This window comes from Caretta caretta, chromosome 14, assembly GCF_965140235.1.
Source record: "Caretta caretta isolate rCarCar2 chromosome 14, rCarCar1.hap1, whole genome shotgun sequence".
Lineage (NCBI taxonomy): Eukaryota > Metazoa > Chordata > Testudines > Cheloniidae > Caretta > Caretta caretta.
This window is the reverse complement of record NC_134219.1, coordinates 18,330,506-18,343,602: the sequence shown is the minus strand read 5'-3', so window position 1 is coordinate 18,343,602 and position 13,097 is coordinate 18,330,506. Positions and strand designations below refer to the sequence as shown.

The 13,097-nt window shown below is 44.9% G+C and overlaps 1 protein-coding gene across 11 annotated transcripts in view; it reads left to right on the top strand.

Moving 5' to 3' along the window:
* TNRC6C (trinucleotide repeat containing adaptor 6C) overlaps positions 1-13,097 on the top strand; it is a 584,248-nt gene that overhangs the window by 206,436 nt on the left and 364,715 nt on the right. For all 11 annotated transcript variants that reach the window (XM_075119317.1, XM_048817810.2, XM_048817811.2 and 8 more), the window contains exon 4: positions 1,361-1,422. In XM_075119317.1, coding sequence (XP_074975418.1) covers positions 1,361-1,422 — 62 coding nt within the window. The remainder of the gene's footprint in view (positions 1-1,360; positions 1,423-13,097) is intronic.

Genomic DNA, 13,097 nt, shown 5'->3' with positions numbered 1-13,097 from the left:
TGGCTTGTAGAAAGTGGCGTTGGAAAGCTGCCGAGCAGCCTCTTGTTCGTATTCCGACCTATTCATGATGACGACAGCACCTCCTTTGTCAGCCTTTTTGATTATGATGTCAGAGTTGTTTCTGAGGCAGCGGATGGCATTGTGTTCTGTACGGCTGAGGTTATGGGGCAAGTGATGCCGCTTTTCCACAATTTCAGCCCGTGCACGTCGGCGGAAGCGCTCTGAGGACACCCTCCCTTTTGGTTGTTCTGAAGTCCTACAATATCTTCGCAAAAAGAAAAGGAGGACTTGTGGCACTGTAGCTCACGAAAGCTTGTGCTCAAATAAATGGGTTAGTCTCTCAGGTGCCACAAGGAACTCCTTCTCTTTTTGCGAAGACAGACTCACACGGCTGCTACTCTGAACCCTGCACTATCTTTAGTACTCACACAACAGACCAAAGCAAACCGTCTTTTCAGCCACACGGGCTAGGCTGGAGAAAGATATTACATTAAAATAGCAGTTGGTGGAGCACTCACCGGAAAGGTTGCTACTGTTCTAAATTATCTACTTTATCCAAATCGAAGTTATCTATATTAGATAATTATCTAAATTATCCACACCTTTAGGTTTGCAAAACTGGATTGGAAATCTCACTCAAACGGGTTTTTTTTGTGAGAGTTCTGGGGCTTCTGTTTGTGGCTGGACAGGAAATAACCCAAGAACAGGCTTCTTCCTGCTGTTTTGGCCCCTTGGATTTCAGACCAGACTGAATCCAGGAAAAACGCATGTGTTGTCACAACGTTCATGGTGATTACTATGCTGCACACTTTGGCTTCTAGAACTTCAAAGTGACAGAGGGGATAAGCTCAGATCATCCTGCTCCAAAAGCACAGGCACTTACCTCTTAAGCTAAAATGGAATCGCCATTAGCAAGACAGGGCCTTTAACACACACACCTGAGCAGCTCTGTTTCTATGCAGAAAGAGGGCAATGGTGTGAATTAAATGAAAAATAATGTGAGAAAAGCTATGCAAAAATAATGGGGGAAAGTTATGCAAATTTTGTTTTGAAAGTCAGAAAAGATTTGGTTTGATTATAGGGTGCAAATGCTCATAAAAAGTGTCTCTTATGTTATCTGAATCTGTTCATCCATCCCAATTCAAAATACAATAATATGTGGTAGGGAGAGAGTTTGCCAAAGTGAAAAAATTGGGTGGAAAGAAATATTCATTGTAAGTGAGTGTTGCACATAATGCTGAATAATGAAAATAAAACTGAAAGATCTCTGATACTTTTTACCCAAATGTAGAAAAGATCCATCACAATCAGGTAAACTGTTTGTGTGTCATTTAAATTCTTTATTTTCTCTGTCTTTCAGCAAAGAATAAATCATCCAATAAGCTCTTGCCAGAAAACCGCCTTTGAAGGAGTCAAGAGCAGGTAAGGATTTCAATTTGGATTACATCAAAGCAAGAGGTTTATTTGTTACTTGACATGGGCCCAGTGAAGGTCTGTGTGCTTGCAAACTGCATAATCTCCCACCCCATCATGAAGGGACAGGTGAGGCTGGGATGTTTACTGTAGTGGAAACATGAAACAATGGTTGGAGACCTGAATGGAATTCCTGTAAGAAACAAGCAAGCAATAGTCACCTTTTTTTCCTACAATATATTTGTAGTAAAGATATTTGGCAGCAAAATATGCTCTGTTAAAAGTGTATATGTAATACAAATATAATATTGCTATTGAGAACAACGTAGAAATATTTGTTTCTCTGTGTGTTGTCTTACTTTGTGTTATTGTACTCTGAACCATTTGATTTGCATTCCTAGATGATTAGAAGTTGAGGGTTATGCCATATATCATTCAAAGGATTGTTTTTAAAGCTAGTTTTTTAAAAATCCAATTTGTCAAAATTGTTTGAAATATTTTGTGTTATTTTTATGCTTTTCAACCAACTCAGAGTGGTCAACATTGTTTGAAAATTTGAAATGTTTGATGAAAAGAATTGAAATATTGTTGCAAAATATTTTCTGCATTTTTCAAACAGCTCAAGTTATTCTTCTTTAGGTGTGCAGTAAGATGTCTCTGCTTACCTACACCTCCATATCATGAGGCATCAACGATTTCCACGTGGTCCTGTATTTTTATGATTTGCTGGGATTTTCTTTTAATTTACATGGATAAACTCAAGCTATCTCATTTATTCCTAAAGCTATGGTAGCTTACACTGAACATGGTGGTGAACTCCAGAGATCATACATGATGGTTGCTTAGATTTCAAAGCCAGCTCAAACATTAACTCAGACAATTGACTTCTCCCATGCAGAGCCATTAACTTTGTCTATGGGATGGCATGTGGGGGACAGAACTGGAGACATGTAATGGAGTTCCTTTTCCTCCAGGTTCTTGTATTGTATTATTTTGAAGGTGTAATGTTGAGTATGGATTCTTGGTGTCTCTTGCCTTCAACGGGTGGCTGGTTTTTAAAATAGATTTGTTGTAATTTTCACGTCTGTCCTTTTCTGGAACGGGGATAATTTTTTATCTTTGTCATTAATTGAGTGCCTGATTCAGCAAAGCACTTAAGTTTCACTTATTTCAATGGAGCTTAAGCACATGCTTTAAATGAAGTAACAAGACATCTGGGACAGCAGCAGTCTCCAAAATTAGGGCTCACAGCAAAAGGTACTAATGATTGTGTGTGTGTGCATGTGTGTGTGTGTGTGTCTGGACACTTATTAGAGCAAACTAACCTAGGAAATGCATTCATCTCACTGGCTGTGCCTTGTCTATTAGAGGAAAAACCACACTTTGGAAAGGCTTTTATCACACTGTAGATGAAATACAATGAAAGTAAGAGAGAGCACTTTGAAATAATAGAGACAAAATCTATCTCAGCTACACCAGTATAGGTGAGGAGTAACTCTGCTGAAGTCAGTGGAGTTATTCCTGATTTATCTTGCTACTCATGAGATCAAATCTGGCCCCAAATTAGTGAGAAACTTAGGTCCTGCTCCAGCTCCCATTTAAGTCAACAGAAAGAGTCTCTGTGACTTCAGTAGGAAATGGACTGGGTACACAGAGAATGGGGACCATATAGACAAAAGGTGAACCAGTATTGTCTAGTGGTTAGAGTGGTGGAGCAGTGGCCTGGGTCTCTTCCTGACCTTGTCATTGGCTCTGCTGGGTGGCCTTGGAAAAATATCTGGATGCCTCACTTTCCCCATCTGTAAGTGGAGATGGACCTGAGCCATGGCATTTAGATCCAAATATGAATGTCAGAATGTCAGGAGTGTGCAGTGGTGGAAGGAGGAGTGCTCGAATCCAAATGATTACTTTTTCAATACAGCTTTGACAGGCTCAATCAGGTGGATCATGGAGACAAGTTAGAGCCGCAGAACTCAGATCTGAACCTTCCCAGCATTCGCCTGGCCCAGATCCTCTGTTCCACTTTGGGCCCGTCTCTGCTGCAAACTGGTGATAACAAATGCCCACCTCCCTTCCAGGGGCACTGTGATTTGTAAACTGTTCGGATGAGATCATTGGACGAAAGGCAGTAGATGCAATGCATTGTTATTATATCCTACCTGCAATCTGTGACTGACTCCAGCTGATGATACAGATCCCTTTGGGACGGGTTTATTTTTGAAGAAAGGGAGCTATGCAGTGTATACTGCATCACAGCCAGTACATGACCTTTAACATGTGGAAAGAAAGAGAAACCCGTTCCTACTCACAACCAGTAACAACAACAATCATAATAATTCATGTAGTAATTATCCTAACAGATGGAAAACACGATTGGAAGCAGCAGAGAGAGGTGTACTGTTGTTTACTTTTAAAATACTGTGTCTGTGCCAGGCGCTGTGTAATTCCTTCAGTTCTGTCCTCCATCAGGGCTGTAGTCCCAGGCTGATGGATGGGCATAGCTGCTGCAAAATATTCTATAATGTTAGATTGTCTGAAGGTGCTCGGTAAACAACACAGAAGGGGATTGAAGGGATCGGGAGGTCTACTTACTCAGCTGGCAGGGTTGTGGGTCCCGTATAACGGTGCAGCTAGTGGTGATGGAGAGAGGGAGGGGGGCAATGGGGAGAGCGGGGGGCAATGGCAGGAGTTACAACAGCATTAGAATAAATAATACACTAGCAGGGATGAACTGCTGAACCAAGAGGGCACAAAAAGGAAACCTGTCTCCTCCCTGCCTGGAAGGAGGTCACAGAGCAGGCCACTAAGCAGGGAATGGGCAAGGGGGAGGGGGCAGGACAGAGCACTGAGCTCTCTTTAACTGGGTCTCTCTGACTCCCCAGATCAGTGGAATGCCGTGTGGCATATGTAGATCATAGCAACACAGCAGTTAGGAATATGATTGTGCAGCACTCCCTCTAGGTATGGGTGCACACAAAGACCCTTCTTTGCTTTCATGTCCCAGGGGAGAAACGGGGACCAATGACAGGTACTGGAGGAACCATACTCCCTACCCCCACCGCTGCCTGTAAACACCAGTGCAGCTAGCATTGTTCTTTTCTCATCCAATGCCAGAGAGCAATCCCTGCATGATAGGCTCTGTCTGGTTTTAATAACCATAAATCAGTTCTTTCAGGTACTTACATACTCACTCACTGTTCTAGGAAGAAATTTGCTCAGTTAAAAAACAAGTCCCTGAGCTCTGATGCTGGAAAGGGACCTGAAACAGAAGGACAATGCCAAGATGGCTTTCACTGCCGTGCCATGGCTCAGAGCACCACATATGATAGGCCAGGGATTTGGGCTTACGGAGCTTTGCTGCAGTGCTAGGTAAGCAGCACAGAATGGAATAAATAATTCCAGCACAGCGCCTTGCCTGCAAACAGCTCTACAAAGAGAAAAGGAGAGGGGTGGAGGAGCAAATCACTTATGCAGAGAATGCTTAAAAAGGGGAGAGAAATTAATCAGAGTCGTTAAAGGCTTCAGACAGCTGAGCAGTAATTAACTATTTCAGCCCCAGCCCACTTTAGTCTAGGGCATTACGTTGGAACCATTCTCATAAAGGTGTTGCCCCTTTCGTGCCAATGTGGGAAACATCTCCCCCACCTCTCCTGTACCCCATCACCCCCATAAAACAAGGGGAGGGGAAGGTTCAATTCCCTATATGCTTTTATTCAATTGGATACTTCATATCAAACCTGTCTCTACTCTGTTTTGCATCCCCGCCCTCCCCATTCAGACAGCTCCAATGGCACATGCTAACTGGAATGGGGTGGTGACATCGCAGCAGGTGTCCATAGCTCAGAGAGCTGCAGGATCTTCTGAAAAAGAGCCCAGGCTCTGCAGCAGCTAGTAGCACTTCCAAAGTCCCAGAACCTGGTATGCTCGGCTCTGATGTCCGATTCCTGACACTGTTCTGAACTTAGTGTTTGTCTGAGAGGCTCTGACAACTTGCAGGGGAGTCATGAGACAGCTCAGGTAAAATGTGTTTTGGGGAAGCACTATTCATTTTTGCACAGGCTTCGCGGAAGCTGTAGATAATAGAGAGAGGCTTGTAGTTACTGCAATGGGAGAAAGGAGAGCTAGATCCGATTTTCCGCTCAGACAAAAATTTGCTCTTTGACCTTGGGCAAAGTCCCAAAGTCCCAACATTTTCAAAAGTGGCCTCTAATTTTGGGTGCCTCCCTCAGCTTTGGGGTGCTCAACTTGAGATACCCAGGGCCTGATTTTCAGAGACATTGAGCAGTCAGGCTCTGAGAATCAGGTTCTAAGTATCCCAAATTGGGCATGCAAAGAATACAAGGTACCCACCATTAAAGGTCATTTCTGAACATTAGGCCCCTAACCAACTGTGCTTCTTTTTCCCTATCTATAAAATGAGGATAACAATACTTATCTCCCTCCTAGGAGTCTTGTGAAGCTAAACTTGTTAACATTTGTGAAGCTCTTTGAGGTCTTCAGCTGGGCAATGCTGCCATACCTAAGGGCAAAGTATCTAAATTACGGAATGTGCAATGGTGGACACTGAAGAGACTGTTACTCCTATGATGGAGCAGAATGTGCTGAGTGATGAAGAGTTGCCTAATTGGGTCTTAATGCTTTAAATAAGGTTATGGCTACAGCTGAATAAATAATTTATAGTGAACAAACTGTTGAGCTGATTCAGAGTTTTTCCTTGTTGGTGAATGGCCTGTGAACAGCTTGCCGGTTTCTCAGATGTATTCATGATTTAGAATTATTACCCAAATAATGCCTGCCAGTTACCCTTGGTCTGCAGCTTGTTTGCAAGCCGTTCATTGAGAGTGTGAGAGATTCAGAATTCAAGCTGCATTGGTTAGGTTTTGGTTGGACAAATGGGTCTCCTGATGTTGTTTCTGCTCCTTGATTGGATGAGGCTAGCTCTTAGAGGTGTGGGGCAACCACTGTGTTTAATGAATTCAAAATAGCTTTGGGCAGATAGTCTCAGACAGTCACATACAACTTGCTATTTCCACAAATGTTCTGGTTAGTAAACTCCTTCTCCAGGAGATTCACTCAAAGCCTCCTACGTGAACCGGCAACTAGAAGGGGATAGACACTGTCTCCATCTACACTAGGCATTTTTCTGAACCATTCCCCACTTCTGCAGCTCCAGTGGTGAGAACTCTGCTATATGCAAAGTGTCAGCAGCCTCTGGTATATTTACCATGGCATCCCATAGATCTGCTTAGAGCAGAATTAGACAGCATGGCAGTTAAAATGCCAAAGGCCAACTCTGTCTCCATTGCTCCAGCTGAATGGAAGTGCAGTATAGATACTTTGCAAGTCTACAGTGGTCTATATCTTGCATCTGAAGATTGATCCTGCATTTATATTTGTTTGCTGTGTCCAAAGTGGATTTGATCTGCAGGAAAGAAAAACTAATAGTCTTCCACTGTCCACAGGTTTAAAACATAGTGCTCAGACATACCTCTCTTTCCTTCTCCCTTTCGTAGTAACTTCACCACTGACCCTGCTAGCAGCGGTGTGTTAATTTTTATGATGAAAAGGATGCCTGTTCACTAAGAACTGGAGTGAAATTCATTTCAAGTAGCAGTCAACCAGCTGGTGGATGATTCTCAGTTTCATTTACTGCTGACATGGACTAGATTGTGTTAAGTCTTGAACATACTTACTCTGAACAAGGCTAAGCACCAAGTCATCCACCATCATGTTACTTTGTACCATAGTGGTGCCAATGCAGACAATTAGCACTGGCATAGAAGCCAGACCGGAGCCTCCCAGTACCTGCCTACGATGCTCCTGCCCATCAGAATGTACTGGCTGTGACATCTTCTCTTCACTAGGAACATAGGTGTGTTCTTAACATGTGTTGGCCACATCTAGGGTTTGACCCCATGACCCCCTATCTTCACCCCGTATCTTTGCCACCCAGAGCAGCAGAGAAGGACACAGGGAACACATGGAATATACTTGATTTAAAACTTAACTTTTTTTTCTTGTAGAACGTTGTTGCACACAGCAGTTCACCAGGAAACCAGACAGGGCATAAATCAGAGGTTATGAGCAGAAAGCCACCCCCAGCTAGGCATGCATAGAGTACTTTATTGGGGCTTGCCATAGAAGCCCATGTTAGTATTGAATTAAAGTTTGCACCACCGTGAAGTCTAATGGTTTCCCTCCACTTTGGGATTTAACAAGGTCACCTCTCCTTAGCCCTCCCCCTCATTTCTCTAAGGGAAATCCACTTACTTCTCCATGGGCAAGCACCCACTCATCATCCCTCAGCCCTATACCATAGCATAAGGAGAGGTACATCTCTGGGGTCACCACTGTGGTAGGTGGAGGAATGAGATGCTATGGGGAGCTAATGAGGTTGCCTTGAGGTGTCCAGAGAGATGTCCTCCTCTAGACCTAGGCCAGGGCCTCAGATCACTGCTGACTCTGGATCCTAGAGGCAACATACCAGAGAGAAGGAATTAAAGGAAACCACGCAGCCAAACCACAAGCACAAACGGAGGTTTTTATAGCACCGGCGTGAGCAAGGAGGTGTCACACCCATGTTACAAACAGAGACAGAGAAACTGACAGGGAACCAGGGCCAGATTTCTGGAGAGAACTCAGGAGTCCCAGTTATCAAGCTGTTGGCCTAACCACTGCATCATATTCACTCTAGAACAGTAACAGTCATTCAGCTGGTCCTGGCTTCTTGGTGAAAGGAACATGACCTTCGTGGTGCTGACCAGCAGGCCCTGACTAACCTCAGACTCTCCCACTTCCAGCTCTCAAGGAGCTTGTAAGATTTCCTGAGATAACCTTATCTCTCAGGAGCTGGGGAGGAGAAGCTTCCTTCCTCCACAGTCTTACAGCAGACATTTGGGGGAGGAAGAGAGCCCTTCCTGGAACCCTCCCTTCTCCTTCTCCTATTAGGCAGATAAGGAGGGTACCCTCAGCATGCTTTTGAGGTTGGGATGACAACAGAGTTAGAAGAGCCACCCCTCCCTCAGAGGTCCAGTGCTCTTAACGTCAGTGCAAAACCAAAGCAAATCCTGTCACCACTGCAAAAATCAGTGACAGAGCAACCTGTATGGGTGGGCATCATCCCTGTGAATCCTGATACGGGGGCTGTTCCTGTGGCATAAGCCTCACTGTCCACTCAGCCCTGCAATGGTCACAGCATCCCCTCTTTGTCTCTCCCCAGCTCAGAGGCAGACACCACAAGAGAAAGCCCCTCCGCCTTCCTCTCTCCTGCTCCACCCCCGGTCGCTTGCCCTTCACTAACTTACAATTCTCAAAGCATGGGAAAGCTTTTTTTTTTAAGTCAAAATCAATGACAATGACAGAGCGGTAAGCAGAGTGGTGGGAAAAGAGAAGAAAGCGGCCTGTGTCAGGTTTGATGCAGGAGGCAGTTAGAGGAACCTATTACTAGCTCTGTTGCCTTAGGGGAAGTTGGAGGGTACATCGAAGAGTGTAATGTCAGCGGAACAGGCGAGCAGTCTGTTTCCCCTTGTACCCTTATCATTAATGTGGAAGGCATACATTGTCAGCTATTAGTCTGGAGGGGGTAATATTGCAGGAGATGTCCTCGTTTAGAGATGGAGTCTGGCTCATCATCACCCCAGCGTGGGAAGCTTAGAGGGCTTCTTTTTATTAATATCCTGTTAAAGGTGAAGTAGGAGAGCCCCTAACAGCTGCCATCAAGACTGTGAATAAAGGGGGTGGGGAAGGGGAGGAAGAAACCTGATTCTTATTTTGTTAAGGCTGCTTAATAAAAGGGACACGTGTTTTATGTCCGTGATATTTTTGGAGAATGGTCGGTTGTGTCCCTGGCATTTAGTCTCTGTGGAAAATCACTGGATGTGGCTTTTGGAACATAAAGATCGCCCACCTCTCACTCCATGCACAGAGCCCATGGAGGCCACAGCTGATCATGCTTTGCACTTGTACAGTACCTTTTGTCCAAAGACGTCAAAAAGTTTCATGCAAACATCAAATAAGTCTTGCAATGTTTCTACAAGGTAGGTAAGTCATTACAGCTGCTTTGCCAATGGGGAAACTGAGGCACACAGGAGCCACACAGAGTCACTGCTGGAGGTGGAAGTAGAACTCCAGTGTTGTGACTCCCAGTCTTTGCTCTACGCACTAGGCACAGAATCCCCTATTTAGGAAGTATGAACCCCCAACAGTAACTAATTCCTTGGGGTCTATTAATCTCTAATTTACATGGGTAATTCCCATTAGTATTATTATGAGGGTCTCCATGTTTTGTGTGCGTGTATGTCTCTCTCTCTCTCTCTCTCTCACAGACACAGACTGACAGACACACACACACACACTGAAGCTCAGCACATCAGCAGGAGGAATAGACACTTCCCCACATTCCAGTAATGATTTATTTGAAGGAGGGTCTGAAAATAAACACAAAATAACAAATCCCTGGCAGAAAAAGTTAGATCCTTTGTCTGATGATGCTGGCATTTTTCAGACCTGTTACTAACTGTGAATGGCTATTAACTCCTCCCTTCCCCCCCCCCGGCTTTGGCAATTGGGGCTTTCAAAAAATAGCTCCCAAAACAGAAGGCAAAGAGAACTGATCTCACATTAACTTGGGGAGAATAAAAAGCCATTCCTGCTCTGAAAGGGAACTGCAGGGGGAAACATATTATTGGGTCTATATGACATGTGCACACCCTAATCCCTTCTTATCTGCTGGGTTCTGACATGCATGGGCTGCGTCTGGTCTAGATTTCAGTCTCTTTGGGGTACAGCTGGGTGAAATTTTTTGACCAGAACTTTTTTCCTTCAAAAATGCACATTGGGCAACCCCAAAAGATTTCCCCAATTTGTGTCGATTTTGCTAAATTGTTTCAGTCAGAAAAAAAAAAATCTGAACAAATCCAAACATTCACTTGGAAAATACCAAAATGAAATATTTTGATTCTTCGATTTCAAAATAACCTTTCATTCAGAAATTTCCTTTATTTTTGAAAAAAAAATTAAAAACAAAAAATATTTGGAATTGAAACACAATACTTTGTTTCAGTGTAGCAGCCGTGTTAGTCTGTATCCGCAAAAAGAACAGGAGTACTTGTGACACCTTAGAGACTAACAAATTTATTAGAGCATAAGCTTTCGTGGGCTACAGGCCACTTAATCGGATGCATAGAATGGAACATATAGTAAGAAGATATATATATACAGAGAAGGTGGAAGTTAATTAGTCTCTTACAGTTTGTATGGCAACTTCCACCTTCTCTGTATGAGTATATATATATCTTCTTACTATATGTTCCATTCTATGCATCCAATTCAGTGGCCTGTAGCCCAAGAAAGCTTATGCTCTAATAAATTTATAAGTCTCTAAGGTGCCACAAGTACTCCAATACCTTGTTTGGGATCACATGTAGCATTTCATTCGACCTGAAATGATTTTTTTTCTATAGATTTTTTGGAAGTGTCAGCAAATCGGAATATCTGTTATTCAGCAAGCTCTACTTTCGGGAGAGGTGCAAAAAGTAATGGAATCATTTGTATGGATTCTGCTCTCCCTTTCAATATGTTTAATCCTGTAGTCCTTGAAGAAGACTGGGTTGAGGGAGGGGACCTAAAACAGTCTTCAAGTATGTTAAGGGCTATTATCAAGAGGACAGTGTTCAAATGTTCTTCAGGTCTACTGAAGGTAGGACAAGAAGTAATTGGCTTCATCTGCAGCAAGGGAGACTTAAGTTAGCTATTAGTAAAAACTTTCTAACTACAGTATAAGGATAGTTAAGTACTGGAATAGGTTCCCTAGGGAGGTTGTGGAATCCCCATCACTGGAGGTTTTTAAGAACAGATTGGACAAACACCTGTCAGGGATGGTGTTGGTATATTTGGCCCTGCCTCAGCACAGGGGGATAGACTAGAATCACTGTTTCTCAACCTTTTTGATACCAGGGCAGTGGTGGCGGAGCCTTCCCAAAAGTGGGGGGGCCAGCCTGCCCCTCCCCCTGTGTCCCCACCCTACACCCCTTCTCCTGAGGCCCCGCAGGGAGCCATGGACTCTCTACATGCCTGGGGTGTGGGGTGCCAAAAGCAACCCCCAGGCTGTGTCCCCGCCCTGCGGGCCCCCTGCCCAGGGAAGGTGGAGGAATTGCAGCTCCCCACAGCTACCTGTGTGGCTCTCCCTGACCCGGTTCCGGCTAGGAGACAGGGCCTTGGAGCCGCAGCCCAGCCATGGTAAGAGCTGCAGTGCATACCCTCTGCCCCTGGGGCCCTCCGCCCAGGACAGGAGGAGCGTCTGCGGCACAGTGCCCCACAGTGCCCGGGCTCACTGGCCGGGATCCAGCTGCCACCCTGGCCAGGGGCAAGAGGAGGAGCAGGGAGGCCCATGGCGAAAAGTGGATGGGCCAGGCCTGTCCACTTTCAAAAAGTGGGAGGGCCATGGCCCCCTGGTCCCCCTGGTTCTGGAGGTCTTTTACCCAGCTTGCTGCCTTCCTAAACTGTGTCAGGGAGATCTCAGGGACTGGTGCCGGTCCACGGACCAGTCGTTGAGAAACACTGAACTAGATTACCTCTCGGGGTCCTTTCAGCCTTAAGTTTCTATGATTCTGATTTGCACATCAAACCCTGGAGTTTGGTTCCCAAGGGCCGGAAGCAAACCAGTGCCTGGCAGATTACTTGGAAAGCCCTAGGTACATCCTCTCTCTGCCATGCCTGCTCCCCACAAACTAGCCCCAGGACCCTTATAATTTTACCTTAGCTGTCTTAAGGGGGTAGGTCCTAAAGCTATGGGGAGAGGCAGGTCTCCCTGTCCTTTAATTGCCCAGTAGTTCGCAATCTTTTCCATGCTGTGACCTCGTGTTACACCAGAAAAAGTTTCGGGATTCCCCATCCACCCCATCTAGCTATAAAGGAAGGAGAGTGTTTGTGACTCCCCTGAACCTGATTGTGCCCCAGCTGGAGGCTCTGAGCCCCAGGCTGAGAACCCATGTTCTAAGCACCTCAGCCTATGTTCACAAAAATGGTAGGATATGCAAAAAGGAACTCACTAAAATTATTGTAAAACCTTCAAGGAACTGGCAGGCTCAAGGGAATGTGCTAGGTTGCTAGTTCAAATCTAGTTTGTGTTGGTAGTGACTAGAAATCACTGCTGTATTGAGTGATGGCTGCTCACTGAAAAGAAACAAATAAATAGAGACAAACTGGTGTTACTGCTTCACAAAAGCCAGTGCCACGATCCGCGTCGAGACGAGCCCTTGGCTGGCATTCTCTGCAGAAAGGCCAGCGATTGAGTAGACATAGAGGGCAACCCGAATTATCTGTTTGTATTGTGGTAGTGACCAGGAGCCCCCATCATAAAGCAGGTTTCAGAGTAACAGCCGTGTTAGTCTGTATTCGCAAAAAGAAAAGGAGTACTTGTGGCACCTTAGCGACTAACCAATTTATTTGAGCATGAGCTTTCGTGAGCTATAGCTCACTTCATCGGATGCATACCGTGGAAACTGCAGCAGACATTATATACACACAGAGATCATGAAACAATACCTCCTCCCACCCCACTGTCCTGCTGGTAATAGCTTATCTAAAGTGATCATCAAGTTGGGCCATTTCCAGCACAAATCCAGGTTTTCTCACCCTCCGCCCCCCCACACACAAACTCACTCTCCTGCTGGTAATAGCCCATC